Source organism: Rhinoderma darwinii, chromosome 2 (assembly GCF_050947455.1).
Source record: "Rhinoderma darwinii isolate aRhiDar2 chromosome 2, aRhiDar2.hap1, whole genome shotgun sequence".
In the NCBI taxonomy this organism is placed as follows: Eukaryota; Metazoa; Chordata; class Amphibia; order Anura; family Rhinodermatidae; genus Rhinoderma; species Rhinoderma darwinii.
In genome coordinates this window covers 244,617,696-244,638,550 of record NC_134688.1, presented here as the reverse complement: position 1 = coordinate 244,638,550, position 20,855 = coordinate 244,617,696, and the positions used below count along the sequence as shown (strand labels likewise).

General features: G+C 45.3%; 1 protein-coding gene across 1 annotated transcript; it reads left to right on the top strand.

Moving 5' to 3' along the window:
- The first annotated feature begins 3,714 nt into the window (after nt 1-3,714).
- On the top strand, nt 3,715-5,360 carry LOC142741043 (cyclin-dependent kinase 5 activator 1-like). Its single transcript, XM_075850441.1, has one exon. The coding sequence runs from the start codon at nt 3,741-3,743 to the stop codon at nt 4,566-4,568; it is 828 nt and encodes a 275-aa protein (XP_075706556.1). The 5' UTR covers nt 3,715-3,740; the 3' UTR covers nt 4,569-5,360.
- Nucleotides 5,361-20,855: the final 15,495 nt, after the last annotated feature.

Genomic DNA, 20,855 nt, shown 5'->3' with positions numbered 1-20,855 from the left:
AAGCCGAACGCGCAGGCGCAGTGGAAGCCAAGGACGTGTCGCCCGGACTGCCAAACACGAGGAGGTAAGCGCTAAAAGATAATATATTGTAAGTATATCTTGCGGCACAGTGTACCACCGCAAGTGGGCAACCTCACAAAGCAACTCAAGAGAAAAAGACACATATGAGGTGGAAGAAATTGCTGAGGTCCCTATTCCTTAGAAAAACTGACAAAACGATCTCTTAGTATGTTGGCTAACAAGTATAGCCATCTCAAATAAGTAATGCACAAATGCAGATAAACACTCACCCACCCCAAGGTAAAACACCTATAGGGGGATGGTATCACACATTTTAAATAAAACATGTATAGTTAGTCTGCTCATTTAGACCTAGTGGTTGTATGCATTCCAGTCTATGGATCCACTGCGCTTCCTTCCGTAGAATCAGGTTATCCCAGTCCCCTCCTCTCTTGGGGGGTCTGACAAGTTCAATTGCTTGAAATTTTAACACTGCTGCCTGGCCTTGGTGTTTTGCATGCACGTGCTTGGATATTGGAGTGTCCCTACCATGAATAATGTCTCCAACATGCTCCCTAATACGACGACGAAGTTGTCGTGCTGTTTTACCCACATAATTTAGGGGGCATGGGCATGTAATAAGGTAGACTACTCCAGCTGTCTTGCAATTGACATAGTCCCGAATATTGTATTGTTTTTGGGTGACAACACTGGTAAAGCTATTTCCTTTAAGAATGAAATCACAGGCTTTACAACCACCGCATCTAAAAGTGCCTGGTGTTTGTCTATCCAGCCATGTACCCCTAGGTGAAATGGGGTCAAAACAGCTGTGCATGACTCTGTCCCTTATATTTTTCCCTCTCCGATACGTGACAGAAGGCCTCTGTGTGATCTGATCTGCTAGATCTATATCAGAACTGAGAATACGCCAATACCTATTCAGTATCTGCATAATGTCATTCTGTTTTGAGTCATAGGTGCCTATGAGTCTGGTAACTTGTTCCTCTTTCCGTTTTTTAGGGACCAGAAGACATTGCCTATCTGCATCCCTAGCTCCCTCATAGGCCTTTCTAATAACACTCTTGGGGAAACCTCTATCCTTCAATCTTGTTTTGAGTTCCTGGGCCTGGCACTCAAAATCACCCATAGAGCTACAGTTCCTACGTACTCTCATAAATTGGCCCTTCGGAATGCCACGTTTGAGGGAATAAGGATGACAGCTATTCCATTGCAAAAAACTATTTGTTGCTGTCTCTTTCCGATGTACCTTTGTGCGAATTGTACCTCCTTCCGTTTTTATAATTTTCAAGTCTAGAAAGGACAGTTCATTCTCACTGATCTCACATGTAAACCTAAGTCCTACATCATTTTTATTGAGGGCTGCTACGAACTTATGGAACTCGTCTACTGAAGAGTTCCAGAGAATAAGCACGTCATCAATATATCTAATCCACAGTCCAACGGATGAAGTCCAATTTACAAATTTGTCACCAAAAACAATTGTCTCCTCCCAGTCCTTTCTAGACTTGAAAATTATAAAAACGGAAGGAGGTACAATTCGCACAAAGGTACATCGGAAAGAGACAGCAACAAATAGTTTTTTGCAATGGAATAGCTGTCATCCTTATTCCCTCAAACGTGGCATTCCGAAGGGCCAATTTATGAGAGTACGTAGGAACTGTAGCTCTATGGGTGATTTTGAGTGCCAGGCCCAGGAACTCAAAACAAGATTGAAGGATAGAGGTTTCCCCAAGAGTGTTATTAGAAAGGCCTATGAGGGAGCTAGGGATGCAGATAGGCAATGTCTTCTGGTCCCTAAAAAACGGAAAGAGGAACAAGTTACCAGACTCATAGGCACCTATGACTCAAAACAGAATGACATTATGCAGATACTGAATAGGTATTGGCGTATTCTCAGTTCTGATATAGATCTAGCAGATCAGATCACACAGAGGCCTTCTGTCACGTATCGGAGAGGGAAAAATATAAGGGACAGAGTCATGCACAGCTGTTTTGACCCCATTTCACCTAGGGGTACATGGCTGGATAGACAAACACCAGGCACTTTTAGATGCGGTGGTTGTAAAGCCTGTGATTTCATTCTTAAAGGAAATAGCTTTACCAGTGTTGTCACCCAAAAACAATACAATATTCGGGACTATGTCAATTGCAAGACAGCTGGAGTAGTCTACCTTATTACATGCCCATGCCCCCTAAATTATGTGGGTAAAACAGCACGACAACTTCGTCGTCGTATTAGGGAGCATGTTGGAGACATTATTCATGGTAGGGACACTCCAATATCCAAGCACGTGCATGCAAAACACCAAGGCCAGGCAGCAGTGTTAAAATTTCAAGCAATTGAACTTGTCAGACCCCCCAAGAGAGGAGGGGACTGGGATAACCTGATTCTACGGAAGGAAGCGCAGTGGATCCATAGACTGGAATGCATACAACCACTAGGTCTAAATGAGCAGACTAACTATACATGTTTTATTTAAAATGTGTGATACCATCCCCCTATAGGTGTTTTACCTTGGGGTGGGTGAGTGTTTATCTGCATTTGTGCATTACTTATTTGAGATGGCTATACTTGTTAGCCAACATACTAAGAGATCGTTTTGTCAGTTTTTCTAAGGAATAGGGACCTCAGCAATTTCTTCCACCTCATATGTGTCTTTTTCTCTTGAGTTGCTTTGTGAGGTTGCCCACTTGCGGTGGTACACTGTGCCGCAAGATATACTTACAATATATTATCTTTTAGCGCTTACCTCCTCGTGTTTGGCAGTCCGGGCGACACGTCCTTGGCTTCCACTGCGCCTGCGCGTTCGGCTTGATGCGGCCGATGATGACCCCTGGCTGTCAGCTGACGGCGGGGGGTCACATGGGCAGGTGTCACGAATCGAGAGGGTGTTGTGATTGGTCAATTCATGTTTTGCCGCCGTACACGATGGGTGGAGTTTAGCGTTTATAGTAACCTAGCGCCTGCTATGGAGTATGCCGTTGACATCGATACGTGCATCTTCCCGTGACGCACAGCGGAATATCCGCTGTTGAAATACTAATATCGCTGGTGATGAGGCCAGAGTTACCAAGATACGGACCCCTGAGGATGAGTATCTGAAACGCGTAGGGTCGTTTAATGTTTAAGGAATGTGTGCATTGGGGACAATATATTGTGTGAAACCCAGCGTTAGGAGATCCGTAATTGTCGGACACCTATGCTATAATTAGGGCTTGTACTACTGTTGTGCCCTGGGTATATGCTGATTCCTACAAATATCGTTTATACACAGAGATATAGGTATCATAATAACTCAGTGTTTCCTTGTTTAATACATTTTTTAAATTTTCACGGTGGGGCTTATGTCACAGTGGTGTGTTACCCCTGTTTTTAAACTAGTTACTATTAAAGATATCTTTTTACTCAGTTGTCAATTCAGTGAACCTTATAATTAAAATTCTTTATATTGTGGGAGCACAATTAGATTCTATCTAACTATACAGTGAAACCATCATCTGTGCATATTCACAGCACACTGCATATACCCATGACCCATGAGAGCAGACAACTTTTAAGGCTGAGCTGCCCATAGGCATAGACGTGTTCTAATAAAAGGTTCCATTTTTTTTACTACATTTGGTTAAATATTGTAATGTGTTTTTTCATAACTAAGAAATAATCATCTGTTGTAACTTCATCTACAGAAATAGAATCCAGAATCTAGACTTCAATAATCATGGGGAAAGCTTTCAGCTGCTGCAAGCTGGTTCCCGATGTAAAGAGCAAAGTAAGAATGAGCCGCCATGAAGACACACAGAAAACAAAGAAAGGAAAAAACCACCACGAACCAAGTAACAGTTGCAAGTATAGTATTACTCCAGTCATCAGTGCTGATCTGAAGGAGACTCTGACAACTACTAAGCCACCAAGCGTCAAGATGGACTCAGAATATCCAGTCCTCAAAGATCAAGTGTCCACTCAAGAGCAACAAATATTTAATGTTCCACAGCGCATCATACTACACACATACACCAAGAAGATTCTAAAATGTTTAGCGGACTTTCTGTGCCGGAGATGCTTCCAGCTGTATCACCTTTCCCCAATAGATGTAGTAGAGTGGATAACAAGCATAGACAGACAACTTCTCCTTCAAGGATGGCAGGGCCAAGGATTTTTAACATCAGGAACTGTGGTGTTCCTGTACATGCTTTGCCGAGATGTCATCTCTTCCGAGATAAGAAGTGAGAAAGAACTAAAGGCAACCTTGTTAACATGCTTGTATGTGTCATATTGCTATATGGGACACCAGATCTCCTACCCACTAGGTCCCTTCCTGGTAGACGGCAGAAAGGAGACCTTTTGGTACCAATGTCTGTCCATCATTGCTCACATGAGCTCAAAGATGATGCGTCTCAATACTGACCCAAAGTATTACAGTCAGATGTTTGTGAGCCTTAGAGCTGAAGGAAGACAAGCAAACGAAAATCTTCTGATGAGTGGACTACCTGGAATGATGGCCAGAGAGGAAAGTTCACACGGATCATACTACACTTTATATCTCTGAACAATATTCCATCAAAAATAGACACCACTCCAATGGGAAGCGAAGCTTCAGTTTGTGGTAGCTATTAAAGAACTAAAACCTTCTCCTGGAACCATCGTCTCTACAAACTGCCAGGAAGTGACATGTAATCGGCCAACAACAGAGCTCTCAAATGTAATTTACTCTCCCAGCGCCGGTCTCTATCAGCAAGGATCAGTCTCAGTGGAGCAGTCCATGACTACGCACTCCTGTAGAGCAGTCTCTTGGCCTTACATGCAGTGGGAGGGACACTTGGTACTCAAGGCCGAGGTTTTAAAATGTGCACTACTCCCCCCACCCTCTGCCATGTCTGGACCAATCTTAGTCAGGTCTAGGAGCCAGCGCCAAAGTTACAAATCTCTGTCCTTGATACATGCTGTCGTGTTACTACTTGGATACATGCTGTCATGTTACTACTTGGGTACATGCTGTCATGTTACTACTAGGGACTGTGTGCATATTACCCTTTTATCACGCTAGGTTAGACTAAAACCTTTTGCTATAAATAACAAGACAAACTACCACTGAACTTTTAAACGTGGGTTGACATGGACGGTCGGCCACACCTTTATTTATTTCTTAATTTAATATTTCAAAATATATAGCTGTAAACCATTATTAATGAACCCGTATGCCAGCCCGCCTAAGGCCCGCCTGTAGGTCATACTTTTCCACAAATAGCGCCTGCTGTGACATAAAATCCACAAACACTCTGAGAAAATAAAACAATGACAACCAAAAAAGACCATCAAACAACATATTGGACTCCAACATTGAAGTGTCATGAATAAACATAACAAAAGCAAAATTGTATGCAGTTTCCTTTCTTAGTTTCATCAATCATTTAGCCTTTTTTTTTTTTTTTTTTTAAACCGTTATTTTCCATTGTGTTATTCCACTTTTTTTTTTTAACATCCTTTTTTTTTCTTTTCTTTTCTTTTTATAAATATATACATAATTTCTCTTTCTTTTTTTTTCTTTTTTTTTTTCATAAGAGAAAAAAATTGTGAGGGAGGGTGGGAAAAACAGGTAAGTGTACACACGATTCTTTGGCAATACAAATCCCTGAGTGGTAACAGCCAAAAGAGGAAGATTGTCCTCCCTATCTGCCATTATAAACCCTAACCTTGGAGGGTGTGTAAGCTGCTCTATAACTCCCACCAAAACGCCCCCATGGGCGGGTGCCCCACTGCTATAGGCTCCTTATTATAAACAACCTATGGAACGAAACCCACCTAGCTTAACGTAACCAAATTAACCCCTTTATTGCTACCCAGTCCTGGGTACAATGGGCAATAAACCTGAGTGCCTTCAAGACTGTGTGCATATTACCCTTTTATCACGCTAGGTCAACCGAAACAGAGCCTCCTCCATACCATTCTGGAGCACGGACAAAAAGATATCTAACCCGATATCAGTGAGGTGTACCCCGTCTTGTAGCAGCAGACACCGATTGTCACCTTCCAACTGCCGGTGTCTAATCACCACACCTCCACCAGCCCTGACATACCTGGACACCCTGGTTTTAAGCAGCCTCCTGCGCCTTTTAATTGCCGCCTCATCACGGGCCCCTTGCCAAACCGCCCTGGGAATGACCTCAGACCACACCAGCACCAATTCGTTAAAAAACAAAGTAAACCTCTCAAAGTCGGACTGGATCAGTGCTATGAGCTCACCCAAGCAAACGGAACATAGGTCATTCCCCCCGACATGGATAACCAGTACCGTAGGACCGACTCGTTGTCCGCTTATGGCCACCACCTCGGGCAAGACGTACAGCCACCTCAGGCCTCACAAACCCCTCCAATGAACGTCGGCTCCCAGCAGACCCAGCGAGAGACCTCCTGGTCGTATTGCCGCTCTTCGTTCTGCCCAAAAAACGTAAGAATGATCAAGTATCCATATAACGTGGCGTGAACCTAGAACGAAAACAATAAGAAGCTATTGCAATATTAAATCTGGGCGGAAATAACTGGCAAAACAGTCTGAGCGCCACCGCCCAATGCGCCGTACCTCCTCATCAGATAGGCCCAAGCCACTGGATGTGGTAGCGGCTCCAATGAGGAACGAATGTGTTCCGAACTCCATGTGGGGAAAGCCAGCATGAGTTAACGCTGAACGAAATATAGACGTGAATTGAAACCTAGTGAGTGGTTTACCATTGGCATGTGACAAGAATTGCGTACCTGACGCACGAACATTTATATAAAGTGTGACGGCCCAGACAGGGCAGGCCGGACCGGGAACCGGTCTCAAAGATACCCAACACCCTTTGCCAAAAATGTCTGTCTTCGACTTCCGAATACGGAAACGAACCCCTGAATTGGACAGTGCAATATCGTCAGCCAACAAACCGCCAGGCCGGGTAGCCAGGTAGCCGCTATCAACTCCGAGATACGTAAAGCCCCAAAAAAGGCCAACACAAAGGCCGCTTAAAAAATAAAGATATTTCGAAAGGGGAAGAACAAACATGCTCAAGGGCCTGTAACAATTTTATGAGAATTGGGAATGAAACCGGGCGTCGGGCTTCTCTTTTAACCGCGGACTCCTTCCAACCCTTTAGAGCCTGCGGGCGGATTTACACGAGCGTGTGCGTTTTGCAGGCACAAAAAACCGCGGCTTTTTACACCCGCAAAAGGCACTTGACAGCTCCGTGTGTCATGATCATATGGTGCGCGGCTGCGTGCTTTTCGCGCAGCCGCCATCATTATGACACTCTGTATGTTTGTAAACAGAAAAGCACGTGGTGCTTTTCTGTTTACATTCATAGTTTGACTGCTGTTGCGCGAATCACGTGCTTCCCACGGAGGTGCCTCCGTGTGGCATACATGATTTTCACGCACACATTGACTTCAAAGAGTGCGTGATGGGCGAAAAACGCTGAAATTGAGGACCTGTCGTGAGTTTTACGCAGCGGATTCACGCTGCGCAAAAATCACTGGTAGTCTGCACTGACCCATAGACTAGCATAGGTCCGTGCGATGCGCGTGAAAAGCACGCGGGTTGCACAGACGTATTACACGTTCGTGTAAATCCGCCCTAAAGAAAGATTTGGTTAAATCTGGCCATGCGCGCAATTGAAATAAAAATGCCAGACCCTAAAGGTTACGCTGCGCTACAGCCCCTGAGACCCCACGGTCATATAACCTAGACAGGTACACCAATACATAACCAGGTAGGGTAGCGTCGTCAGGACCCAGGGGACGGACCCCAACAACATCCAACCACTCATTCCACGCCTTACCGTATGTAGCCCAGGTAGAGGAAGCGAGGGATGACCTTACGAGGGGGACCAGCTGAGATCCAGCATCCTCCACAGCGTATCCGGCCAGCTGGCCCCTTCCAAGTCCGCCCATGGGCAGAGGGAACAGAAAACCTGCCAATTAAAACAAGAAAGGGCGTCAGCAACATTATTTTGAACACCTGGAATATGTCGCGCCCTAAACTGAATGTTGTGCTGCAAGCATCTAAGCACCAAATGCCTAATCAGAACCACTACCGGCATTGAAGTGGAAGTCAAATGATTCATCGCATGGACCACGCTTGCATTGTCTGACCAAAACACCATGGATGACTTAGCTAACTTATCACCCCACAATTCTATTGCAACTATAATAGGGAACATCTCCAGCAAAGTTAAATTCTTGCATCAGCCAGGAAGGCGCTATGCTTCAGGCCATGGGGCCGAACACCAGGAAGGGCCCAATATAGCCCCAAAACCGGCTTTTCCCGCCCCATCCGTAATGAGTGGGCAACCGAACGCCAGCCGTAGATAATGACAGGCGACGCGAAAAAATACGTTTCATGGGCATGACTCTACTGGCGAACACTAACAGACTTAACAAGGATTGAACCTGCCGGAGCTGTAATTTCTTAGCCGAAATGGCCGCTGTCAAATGCGAGCGCAATTTGATGACTTTGTCAGCCGGTAATCGGAAAACCATCTCCGAAGAGACAATTTTTATACCAAGGAAGGACAACACTGTAGTAGGGCCCTCAATTTTCTCTTCGGAAAGGGGGACACCGAAACGGGCTGACAAACTGCGAAAGGAATCCAGCAATAATTGGCACAGCGGCGACGCAGCCGGGCCTACGAAAAATAAATCGTCCTAGTAATGCGTAGCCGATGTACACCCTGAAAAGTCCTTCAAAACCCATTCCAAAAAGGAACTAAAAACGTCAAAATAAAAACATGAAATTGAACAACCCATAGGGAGGCACATATCATAATAAAACCGTCCAGCTAACTCACAACCAAGCAGATGAAAACAATCCGGGTGAACGGGTAATAGCCGAAACGCCGATTCGATGTCCGATTTGGCCATAAGGGCTCCCTGCCCCCCTTGACAAACTAACTCCACCGCCCTGTCGAACGAGACATACGACACCGCGGACAGGTCTTTATCTATGCCGTCATTGACCGAATCGCCTTTAGGGTAGGACAAGTGGTGGATCAAGCTAAATTTTCCCGGCTCTTTAGTGGGTACCACCGCTAACGGGGATACCCTGAGGTTAGAGAAATGTAACTCAGAAAAAGGGCCGGCCATCCGGCCGAGCTCCACCTCCTTGTTCACCTGGTCTATAAGGGTATGGATGTAATTCGGGCGTTTTTGCCCCGAATTACGTCCGAAATAGCGGCTCAATAGCGTCGGCAAACATCTGCCCATTCATTAGAATGGGTCTTACAATGTGCTGTGAAGACGGTCTTTTTTTTTTACGCCCCGCTGTCAAAAGGCGGGGCGTAAAAAAGACGCCCGGGTCAAAGAAGTGCCTGTCACTTCTTCAGAGATAAATGGAGCCGTTCTCCATGGACTCCATGGAAAAACAGCTCCATTTAACATCCGTAATGGACGCAGCAAAAAGCGCCTCAACATGCCATTACGGCTGAAATTACGGTGCTGTTTTCTCCTGAAAACAGCCCCGTAATTTCAGCCGTTACGGACGCTGCCGTGTGAACATACCCTCACAACCGACGGGAATTCTCTGGCGGACCATAAATTACTGGAAAAATTCGGTGCAGATTTGTAAATAAATGGGATAAAGAACCCGAACGAAAAAACAGTCCTAATTAGGGCGACCTCCCCCATCTTGGGGTAACGGTCTAACCAGGGGAGCATCTCTAGGACGTGTATTGGGGTCCTCAACCCTACCCATACTGTTGGGACGCGGGACCTGGGTAGTCCGCCGGTTACAACGGACTGCTGGATGGGAACCCCCACAAGTTGAACACTCGTGCTTAAATTTGCAGGAGCCATAGAACTTGCTTTGCCCTTCATTGAAGAGCCAGCAAGTCCCAGTACGCTTGTTGTTTTGAGCCCCGACCCCGGCGGAGGAACCGCCAAACGCGGATGGGGAGGGGGCTGCTCGTTGAAAGGGACGCTGAGACATCATGAGCCTCAACCAAACATTTGTAGCTTTTGTATCCCAACGTACCTCTGGCTTTTGCGCCATACGTCTACGGAACTCCTCATCATAGCGCCACCAAGCGGAGCCCCCATGCGACTTATATGCGCTAAAAATAGTATCCAAATAAACGAACAGTTGAAAAGACTTATCGGGGAGCTTCTGCGAAAACACGCAACCCAGCACCGCGAAAGCCTGCAACCAGTTATTAAACGTTCTTGCAACCCGCGATTTGGACGGGGCACCCCTTTCAAAGCGACGCTCCTTATCAATTGTAGCCGAATCCACAGACACCAGGGACCAAATATCAATATAATCATTCCTTGCTATTTTTTCCCTGGTGTCATCCGACAAATGCGCCCCCAAGGGGGGGATACCACAAAAATAAGTATCCCTGAAGGCGGGCAGCGACGGGGATACCATGGACTTGGACGCTTCCACTAGCGTTTTTTTTGCCTCCACCTGCGAAGTGGGCACGGATGGAGCCGCCGGAGCCCCCACCAACAGGGATCGCAACACATGTAAGACTTCTGCATCAGATTTTCCCCCTGAACCCCAAGCCCGAAAGCAGTCATACTCACCGTGTCCTGTAGCGGATACCGGGACCAATGACGATGATGGCGCCGGTGGAGGTACAGGTGCAGTGGGTGCTACTGGCTCCTCCGTAATGATCGGAACGATCCTAGTCGTCCCCTTGAGTAAACTGAAGAGGCCCTCCAGTGTTTCCTGCCGGGACATAAGCTGGGCCTAAGCCCGTGGGTATGACCTGCCCAGGCTGTATGGGGGTAAGTGGTGGTGGATGAGGCTGTTGCTCCCAGCGTAGCTCCTGCTCGCAGGGGAAAAAAATCTTCTCCACTGTCCCCAACTGAGCCAGTGTCCCCATCGTCCAACGGGGGGTGGGGGGTGTGAAAGTGTCATGCCACCCCCATGCTGCAGAACCTGGGAGGGAGTGCTGCGTGGCTATCCCCCCAGGTGTCCCACCTTTAACAGGCCGGCCGGCTCCTGCTGCTGGGTTGTGGGTGGGCATGCTCCTTGCAGCCGCCGGGCGAGACCTAACGCGGCCCATGCCGGTGGGAGACTGCAGACCCGGTGAGGGAGGAATAATATCCTCGTCGGGCTCTGTCTGCACTTCCCGCGCTACTTGCGGCGAGAGTGGGGTCTGCGCATGCGCGGACCCTCTAGCCGACAGCGAGCGAACTGTACTGTCGCCGGAGGGTGAGAGACGAGCTGGCGGCCTGGTGCTACGGGAGGAGCGACGCGCAGGGAGTGTGGTGGGCAAAGAGGACACTAAAGCCACATTCTCTTGTATAAGAGACTGCAGCCACACTGACCCCTCTTCTTGCATCCTGGTGCGGATAATCTCTTCTAGCTTCTGCCGGTCCATCACAAACAGGTAAGTGTACACACGATTCTTTGGCAATACAAATCCATGAGTGGTAACAGCCAAAAGAGGGAGATGTCCTCCCTATCTGCCCTTATAAATCCTAGCCTGGGAGGGTGTGTAAGCTGTTCTAAAACGCCCCTATGGGCGGGTGCCCCACTGCTATAGGCTCCTTATTATAAAAACCTATGGAACGAAATCCACCTAGCTTAACGTATTTAAAATTAAGCCTGGGTGCCCTCAAATACATTCTGTCATGTTACTACTTGGGTACATGCTGTCGTGTTACTACTCGGATACTTGCTGTCACGTTACTACTTGGATACATGCTGTCACGTTACTACTTGGATACATGCTGTCATGTTACTACTTGGATACATGCTGTCATGTTAATACTTGGATACATGCTGTCATGTTACTACTTGGATACATCCTGTCATGTTACTACTTGGGTACATGCTGTCGTGTTACTACTTGGATACAGTCTGTCATGTTACTACTTGGATACATGCTGTCATGTTACTACTTGGGTAAATGCTGTCGTGTTACTACTTGGATACATGCTATCATGTTACTACTTGGATACATGCTGTTATGTTAATACTTGGATACATGCTGTCATGTTACTACTTGGATACATGCTATCATGTTACTACTTGGATACATGCTGTTATGTTAATACTTGGATACATGCTGTCATGTTACTACTTGGGTAAATGCTGTCGTGTTACTACTTGGATACATGCTATCATGTTACTACTTGGATACATGCTGTTATGTTAATACTTGGATACATGCTGTCATCTTACTACTTGGGTACATGCTGTCATGTTACTACTTGGATACATGCTGTCATGTTACTACTTGGATACTTGCTGTCATGTTACTACTTGGATACATGCTGTCATGTTACTACTTGGATACATGCTGTCATGTTACTACTTGGATAAATGCTGTCATGTTACCACTTGGATACATGCTGTCATGTTACTACTTGTATACATGCTGTCATGTTACTACTTGGATACAGTCTGTCATGTTACTACTTGGATACATGCTGTCATGTTACTACTTGGGTAAATGCTGTCGTGTTACTACTTGGATACATGCTATCATGTTACTACTTGGATACATGCTGTTATGTTAATACTTGGATACATGCTGTCATCTTACTACTTGGGTACATGCTGTCATGTTACTACTTGGATACATGCTGTCATGTTACTACTTGGATACTTGCTGTCATGTTACTACTTGGATACATGCTGTCATGTTACTACTTGGATACATGCTGTCATGTTACTACTTGGATAAATGCTGTCATGTTACCACTTGGATACATGCTGTCATGTTACTACTTGTATACATGCTGTCATGTTACTACTTGGATACATGCTGTCATGTTACCACTTGAATACGTGCTGTCATGTTACCACTTGGATACATGCCGTCATGTTACTACTTGGATACGTGCTATCATGATACTACTTGGATACATGCTGTCATGTTACTACTTGGATACATGCTGTCATGTTACTACTTGGATACATGCTGTCATGTTACCACTTGGATACGTGCTGTCATGTTACCACTTGGATACGTGCTGTCATGTTACCACTTGGATACGTGCTGTCTAGAGATGAGCGAACTTATCAAAAGTTCGGTTCGGCTAGTTCGCCGAATTTCACAAAAAAGTTTGGTTCGGACCGAACTAGTTCGGACCGAACCTGTCACTTCCTTGCGCCGAGCATGCTACTGTCCGGGGTGCTGATAGAGTTAATGGGCTGCACTAACTCTTTCAGCAACCTTCACAGTACATGCTCGGCGCGCGGAAAATACCATTTAAATGTAATAAAAAAATAAAAATTATACGTTCGTACTTACTTTCCTCCTGTCCGGCCTCCAGCGATGACGTTTCATCCCTTTCGCCGCTGCAGCCAATCACAGGCTGCAGCGGCGACATGGATGAAACGTCATCGCTGGAGGCCGGACAGGAGGAAAGTAAGTATGAACGTATTATAATTTTTTTTGGGCATGTATGTATGTTGGCATGTATGTATGTATGTATGTATGTATGTATGTATGTATGTATGTATGTATGTTGGCATGTATGTATGTTGTCATGTATGTATGTATGTATGTATATCTGTGCATGTATGTTGGCATGTATGTATATATGTGCATGTTTGTATGTATATTTGCATGTATATATTTGCATGTATGTATGTATGTTTGCATGTGTGTATGTTTGCATGTATGTATTTTTGCATGTATGTTGTCATGTATGTATGTTGTCATGTATGTATGTATATGGGCATGACCACACGTGGCGGATTTCCTCCGCAACTGTCCGCATCAATGCCGCACCTAATCCGGGTTGCGGATTACGGCTGCGGATCTGCACAAAATGTGCAGAAAATTGATGCGGACTAGCTGCTGCGGACTGCGGGAAAAGTGCTTCCCTTCTCCCTATCAGTGCAGGATAGAGAGAAGGGACAGCACTTTCCCTAGTGAAAGTAAACGAATTTCATACTTACCGGCCGTTGTCTTGGTGACGCGTCCCTCTTTTGGCATCCAGCCCGACCTCCCTGGATGACGCGCCAGTCCATGTGACCGCTGCAGCCTGTGCTTGGCCTGTGATTGGCTGCAGCCGTCACTTAGACTGAAACGTCATCCTGGGAGGCCGGACTGGAGACAGAAGCAGGGAGTTCTCGGTAAGTATGAACTTATATTTTTTTACAGGTTGCTGTATATTGGGATCGGTAGTCACTGTCCCGGGTGCAGAAACAGTTACTGCCGATCGCTTAACTCTTTCAGCACCCTGGACAGTGACTATTTACAGACGTCTCCTAGCAACGCTCCCGTCATTACGGGAGCCCCATTGACTTCCTCAGTCTGGCTGTAGACCTAGAAATACATAGGTCCAGCCAGAATGAAGAAATGTCATGGCAAAAAAGCAAGACGCATCCGCAGCACACATAACATGTGCATGACAGCTGCGGACTTCATTGCGGAACTTAGAATCTCCATTGAAGTCAATGGAGAAATTCCGCCATGAGTCCGCCACTGCTCCGCAACAGACAGAGCATGCTGCGGACACCAAATTCCGCTCCGCAGCCTATGCTCCGCAGCGGAATGTTACGCATCGTCTAAACGAACACTTCTAAATAGAAGTGGAAGTCAATGCAGAAACGGCTCCGCTGCGGATTAACGCTGCGGAGTGTCCGCAGCGGAATTTAAGTGAAATTCCGCCACGTGTGAACCCAGCCTATATGTGCATGTGTGTATGTATATTTGTATGTATGTATGTATGTTTGCATGAATGTATGTTTGCATGTATGTGTGTTTGCATGAATGTATGTTTGCATGTATGTATGCATGTTTGTATGTATATTTGCATGTGTGTATATATATATATATATATATATATATATGTATGTTGTCATGTATGTATGTATGTATGTATGTATATATGTGCATGTATGTTGGCATGTATGTATATATGTGTATGTATTTATATTTGCATGTATATATTTGCATGTATGTATGTTGTCATGTATGTATGTATGTATGTATATATGTGCATGTATGTTTGCATGTATGTTAGCATGTATGTATACATGCACATGTTTGTATGTATATTTGCATGTATATATGTTTGCATGTGTGTATGTATGTTTGCATGTATGTATGTATGTTTGCATGTATGTATGTTGTCATGTATGTTTGTATGTATGTTGTCATGTATGTATGTAATGCTAGGCTGCTGCTGCTGTGTTGTATCGGGCTGGTTATAAAAATGGGGGGGACCCCCACGTCGTTTTTTTTTTTGAATTTAACAAATTTAGCAATAGACGGGTCCCCCACATATGTGCATGTATGTATGTTTGCATGTTTTTATTTTTGCATGTATGTTTGCATGTATGTTTATATATATGTGCATGTATGTAATTATGTTTGCATGTATTTATGTTTGCATGTATATTTGTGCATGCTTGTATATATGTATGTATGTATCTTTGCATGTTTGTTTGTATGTATGTATGTTTTCATGTGTGTGTGTATGCATGTATGTATGTATGTATGATAGTTTGCATGTATATATGTGTGTATATTTGCATGTATATATGTGCATGCTTGTATGTATGTTTGTATGTATGTATGTATGGCCATGTATGATACTGTCTGCTGGCGCCCTGTATCTAAGTCAACTTCACGGCAGGCTTCTATACATGGTATAACAGTCTGTATCACACATTAAACTGAATCTAAGCCTACGACATGTTTTATTTCATTTTTTTTTTTTTACAGGTTTGGTGTTTGGACTACGTCGGTTTCGAGGACTAATTAGATGACGTTTTTTTCTACAATAAAATGGTTAATGAGGGTTGTGTTGGGGGTGCTTTATTTCAATAAAATATTTTATCTATATCTTTGTCTTTTTCTTTTCAAATTTTATTACTACCACTTTAGTAATGGCCGCTGTCTGAGTGACAACATCCATTACTAAGGCGAGGCTTAGTGTTAGCCGGTGCAGAGGCTAACACTAACCACCATTATTACCCCGGTACCCACCACCACCAGGGGTGCCGGGAAGAGCCAGGTACGATCCAGTACCCGACCATCTGTTGTGATGGTCGGGCTCTGGGGCGGCCGCAGGCTGGTATTATGAGGCTGGGAAGGGCCAAAAACAGTGGACCTTCCCACCCTTGTAATGCTAGGCTGCTGCTGCTGTGTTGTATCTGGCTGGTTATAAAAGTGGGGGGGGGACCCCACGTCATTTTTTTTAAATGACCCAATTTATCATAACCAGCCACATACAACACAGTGTTATTAGCCTGGGAATGGACAAAACCAGTGGCCCTTCCCACCCATGTAATGCCAGACTGCTGCGGCCTTGTATATGGCTGGTTATTAAAAATGTGGGGGACCCGTCTATTGCTAAATTTGTTAAATTCAAAAAAAAAAACGACGTGGGGGTCCCCCCCATTTTTATAACCAGCCCGATACAACACAGCAGCAGCAGCCTAGCATTACAAGGGTGGGAAGGTCCACTGATTTTGGCCCTTCCCAGCCTCATAATACCAGCCTACGGCCGCCCCAGTACCCGGCCATCACAACAGATGGTCGGGTACTGGATCGTACCAAGCTCTTCCCGGCACCCCTGGTGGTGGTGGGTACCGGGGTAATAATGGGTGGTTAGTGCTAGCCTCTGCACCGGCTAACACTAAGTACAGCCTAGTGCTGTCATGTTACCACTTGGATACATGCTGTCATGTTACTACTTGGATACATGCTGTCATGTTACTACTTGGATACATGCTGTCGTGTTACTACTTGGATACATGCTGTCATGTTACTACTTGGATACATGCTGTCATGTTACTACTTCGATACAGTCTGTCATGTTACTACTTGGATACATGCTGTCATGTTACTACTTGGATACATGCTGTCATGTTACTACTTTTATACAGGGCCGCCATCAGGGGAGTATTACTGGTACTCCCGTCAGGGGCCCGGCCACATGGATGAAGAAAAGGGGCCCGTCGGGCTGCCGTCGCCCCCCCCTCGCAATGCTCACGGGCCCCCCCTCGCAACGCTCGCACCCCACCCTTACTAACGGCACCCCCCTAGCAACGCCCGCGGCACCCCCCTAGCAACGCCCGGCACCCCCCTAGCAACGCCCGGCACCCCCCTAGCAACGCTCACGGCACCCCCTGCATACCTGTTGTAGCTTCACTGGAAGGGGAAGATGCAGCATGTGCTGAAGCTCCGTGTGGAGATCCCGCCCCCCAGCTCCTCTACTCAGCTGACCGGACCTGCAGGCTGGTGAGTATTTTCCACCAGCCATCCTGCTTCCCATCCCCCTGACCCCGTTTGTAGTATGTATAAAGTTGATTAAAATGTTTTTTGGTATTTTTTGGTTTTCCTAGCGTTTTTTTTGCCGCGATTTTCGTAATCGCGGCAAAAATGCCGCAGTTTTTGCAGCGATTATATAAAAATCGCGGCAAAACCGCGTGATTTGTGCCGCAATTACAAAAATTGCATAAAAAAAAGGATACAAGACATGAAAAGTGCTGTTAGGCTATATTCTCACAGTGCGGTCAAATCACGTTTTTGCCGCGATTTTGCAAAAATTGTGGCAAAAAAATGGGTTTTCACCGCACTGTGTAACTAGACTAAGGCCTTATTCAGACGGCCGCGTTCGGTCCGTGACATACGGAGCGTGTATCGGCCGTATTTCCCAGGCTGACCACAATTCATGGAGCCGGACTGCCCCATATTGTAATGATGCTTTCCGTACGGGACCGGGGACAGTATTCCCACGGGAAGGGAGGGACTATGATCATAGATTACTGTGATGCTAGAAACCCGGCTCCCTGAACTGTGGTCGTTCCGGGAAATATGGTCGATACACGCTCCGTATTTCACAAACCGAACATGGACGTCTGAATAAGGCCACTTGCTTGCCTCCTATTTTTGGTGCGGATTGCGCACTGAAAATTCACTACAAATTACAATATAAGGCCTTATTCACACGAGCGTTATACGTCCGTGCTACTAGCGTGATTTTCACGGGCGTCGCACGGACTTATGTCAGTGAATGGGGCCGTTCAGACTGTCAGTGAATTTCACGCAGCGTGTGTGCGCTGTGTAAAACTCACGACATGTCCTATACTTTGCCCGTGTTTCGCGCAGCACGCACCCATTGAAGTCATTGGGTGCGTGCAAATCGCGCACGGCACACGGAAGCACTTCAGGGTGACACGCGTGATTCGCGCTACAGCTGGTAAAGAAGAGAAACATAAAAGCCCCTCCTTCTTTACTGTGTCGCAACATCAAAACAGAGTGTCATAATGATGCCGGCTGCGCGAAAACAACGCAGCCACGCACCATATGCTGATGCCACACCGAACTTTTGCTTGCGCAAAACGCAGCGTTTTTTGCGCGTGCAAAACGGACACGTTCGTGTGAATAAGGCCTAAGGCGATATTCAGACCAACGTGTGTGAAATCAGACGTGAAGAACGGCCGATTTGCAGCCGTGCGGGACCCGTTTTCACAGACTTGAGTCTATTGAGGGATCCGTGAAAACGCACAAAAATAGGACATGTCCTATTTTTTTACAGGCCCTTCACACGGTCTGTTAGAACAACGACCATGTGAATAACCCCATAGAAATACATGCAGCCGTGTGACGGCCATTAAAAAAAACGTCCTTCACACGGACGATTAACACGTTAGTCTGAATAAGCCCTAACTCATGTGAATGGGGTTTGTCAAAACCTCATCCACGTGCAGCATTTCACCCCACAAATAATTTCAGCTTCCCAGTACATTATGCGGTACAATAAATGGTGCCATGAAAAACTACAACTTGTACCGCAAAAAACAAGCCCTCAAGTAAAAAAATGATAGCTTTTGGAGGGTGGAGAGGAAAAAACAAAAGTTAAAATCCCAAAAATGGCTGAGAAGGGAAGGGGTTAAATAAGCTGCATGCCTATTAGGGTATGTTCACACAATTAGCAAAAGCAGTCTGAAAATACGGAGATATTCAAGCGAAAACAGCTCCTGATTTTCAGAAGTTTTTAAAGCAAACTCGTTTTTTTCGCGGTGTTTTTTGCGGCCGTTTTTGGAGCTGTTTTTCTATAGAGTCAATGAAAAACGGCTCCAGAAATTACCTGCACTTCTTTTTCGCGGCCGTTTTTTTTACGCGGCCGTTGTAAAAAGAACGGCCCATCGCAACACAATGCCGTTTTTTTCTCATTGAAATCAATGGGCAGATGTTTGGAGGCGTTCTGTTCTGATATTTCAGACGTTTACGGACAGAAAAACGCCAGAAAATAAGCTGTGTGAACATACCCTAATGTTGCAGAATTGTAACGTATTTCATCCTTTACAATGTAAAGGGTTAATTTGCTGTAAATCCCCAGCAAATTCTGTAACGCACACATTGAGGAATTTGGTGCACAAAATCCGTATCAAAACCGCAGGTAATTCCGCGGGTAAAATCTGCACCTAATAGTGTGTTTTTTTTATACGTTTTTAGGTGCGGTTTTTGCTTTTTGATGCGGAAATAGGTGCAGGTTTTATGCTGCAGATTTTTTTATTATTTTTTAAACTAGTCAGAAACAATTCGCAAGCGGAAACGCAAGATAAAGTGACATGTAGCATATTTTCAAATACGCACCGCAGGTCAGTTTTTGTGCAGAAAATGCGACCTGTAGATGAGATTTCTTGATCTCATTTACTTTGCTGGTCCTGTATTACGCTGCAGATTTGCCGCACGAAAATACCCATGATAAATTTGCATGTAATAAGTATCGTGTGCATTTGGCCTAACAGAGATTTTTCTTAACTCCCAGTAAGGCCCCGTTCACACATGTTGGATTTGATACGGATTCCGATGACATGTCGATGATTCTGCATCCCATGCATGTGAGGTTTCCGCAACCCAGTTCACATGCTGCGAAAAATTTTCCACGTGTATTTTTGTCCGCACCATGAAAAGAAATCCGCCACACCAATAAGTAGCATGCGACTTATATTACATGGAAAAGCCGAGGATGAGCAACTGTGAATGACAATGGGACTTAGGCCTTGTTCACACAGCTTTTTGCAGGCAGAAACATCTGCCTTGAAATTCCTTCAGGCTTTCTCTGCCTTCCATTGATGTCAATGGGAGGTGAGAGACGGAAATGCCTGAAGAAAGAGCATGTCGCTTCTTTCTCTCGCGGGAAAAAAACGCCTTCGCCTCCCGTTGAAATCAATAGGAGGCGATTTCGGACGTTTTTTGCCGCGGATTCAGTTGAAAAAAATGTGGCAAAAAACTCTGGGTGAACAGGGCCTTAATAGTAACAGGGAAAAGGGATGGGAGGAAACCTCCAGCTCACCAGCTTCACACTCCTGTGCTCGATATCGCCCGGATCAACCGCGACGGCTCACGGCAAGAAACAGTGGCAAAAAAGAGAAAGGTCCAGCGATGTATGGTATAAGTGGGGGAAACTCCGTTTCCACTTTATTGAAGATAATACACCGACAAACAAAAAATCCAACAGAATGACGGATAACACCAGGAGAATAACGAGGTGGTTGAAATGGCAAGAAATGAAGCCTACGCGTTTCAAGCACTGGCTGTGCTCTTAATCATGGCTAAGACAAATGACCAACTGCAAGGTGAGGAAATAAATGTATCCTGGGAAAATGGGAGGGTGTGCCGAAGACATAACAACACCCTCATTTATGGTAATTTCAAAACCAGGAGGCACATTCAATGAAAAGGTACGTATAAATTGTAACCTGAGTGTATCTAGTATATTGGAAATATTTATGGAAGAAATTAAATTAGAAAATGTGTTAGATACGTACTCTAACACAAATCTCAAGAATATATAATATAGTATATCAATATATTAGATGCTTGCAGAGCGTCATGAGTCTAAAACGTATGCATTTAAACAGAGAAATAAAAGTTATTTCATG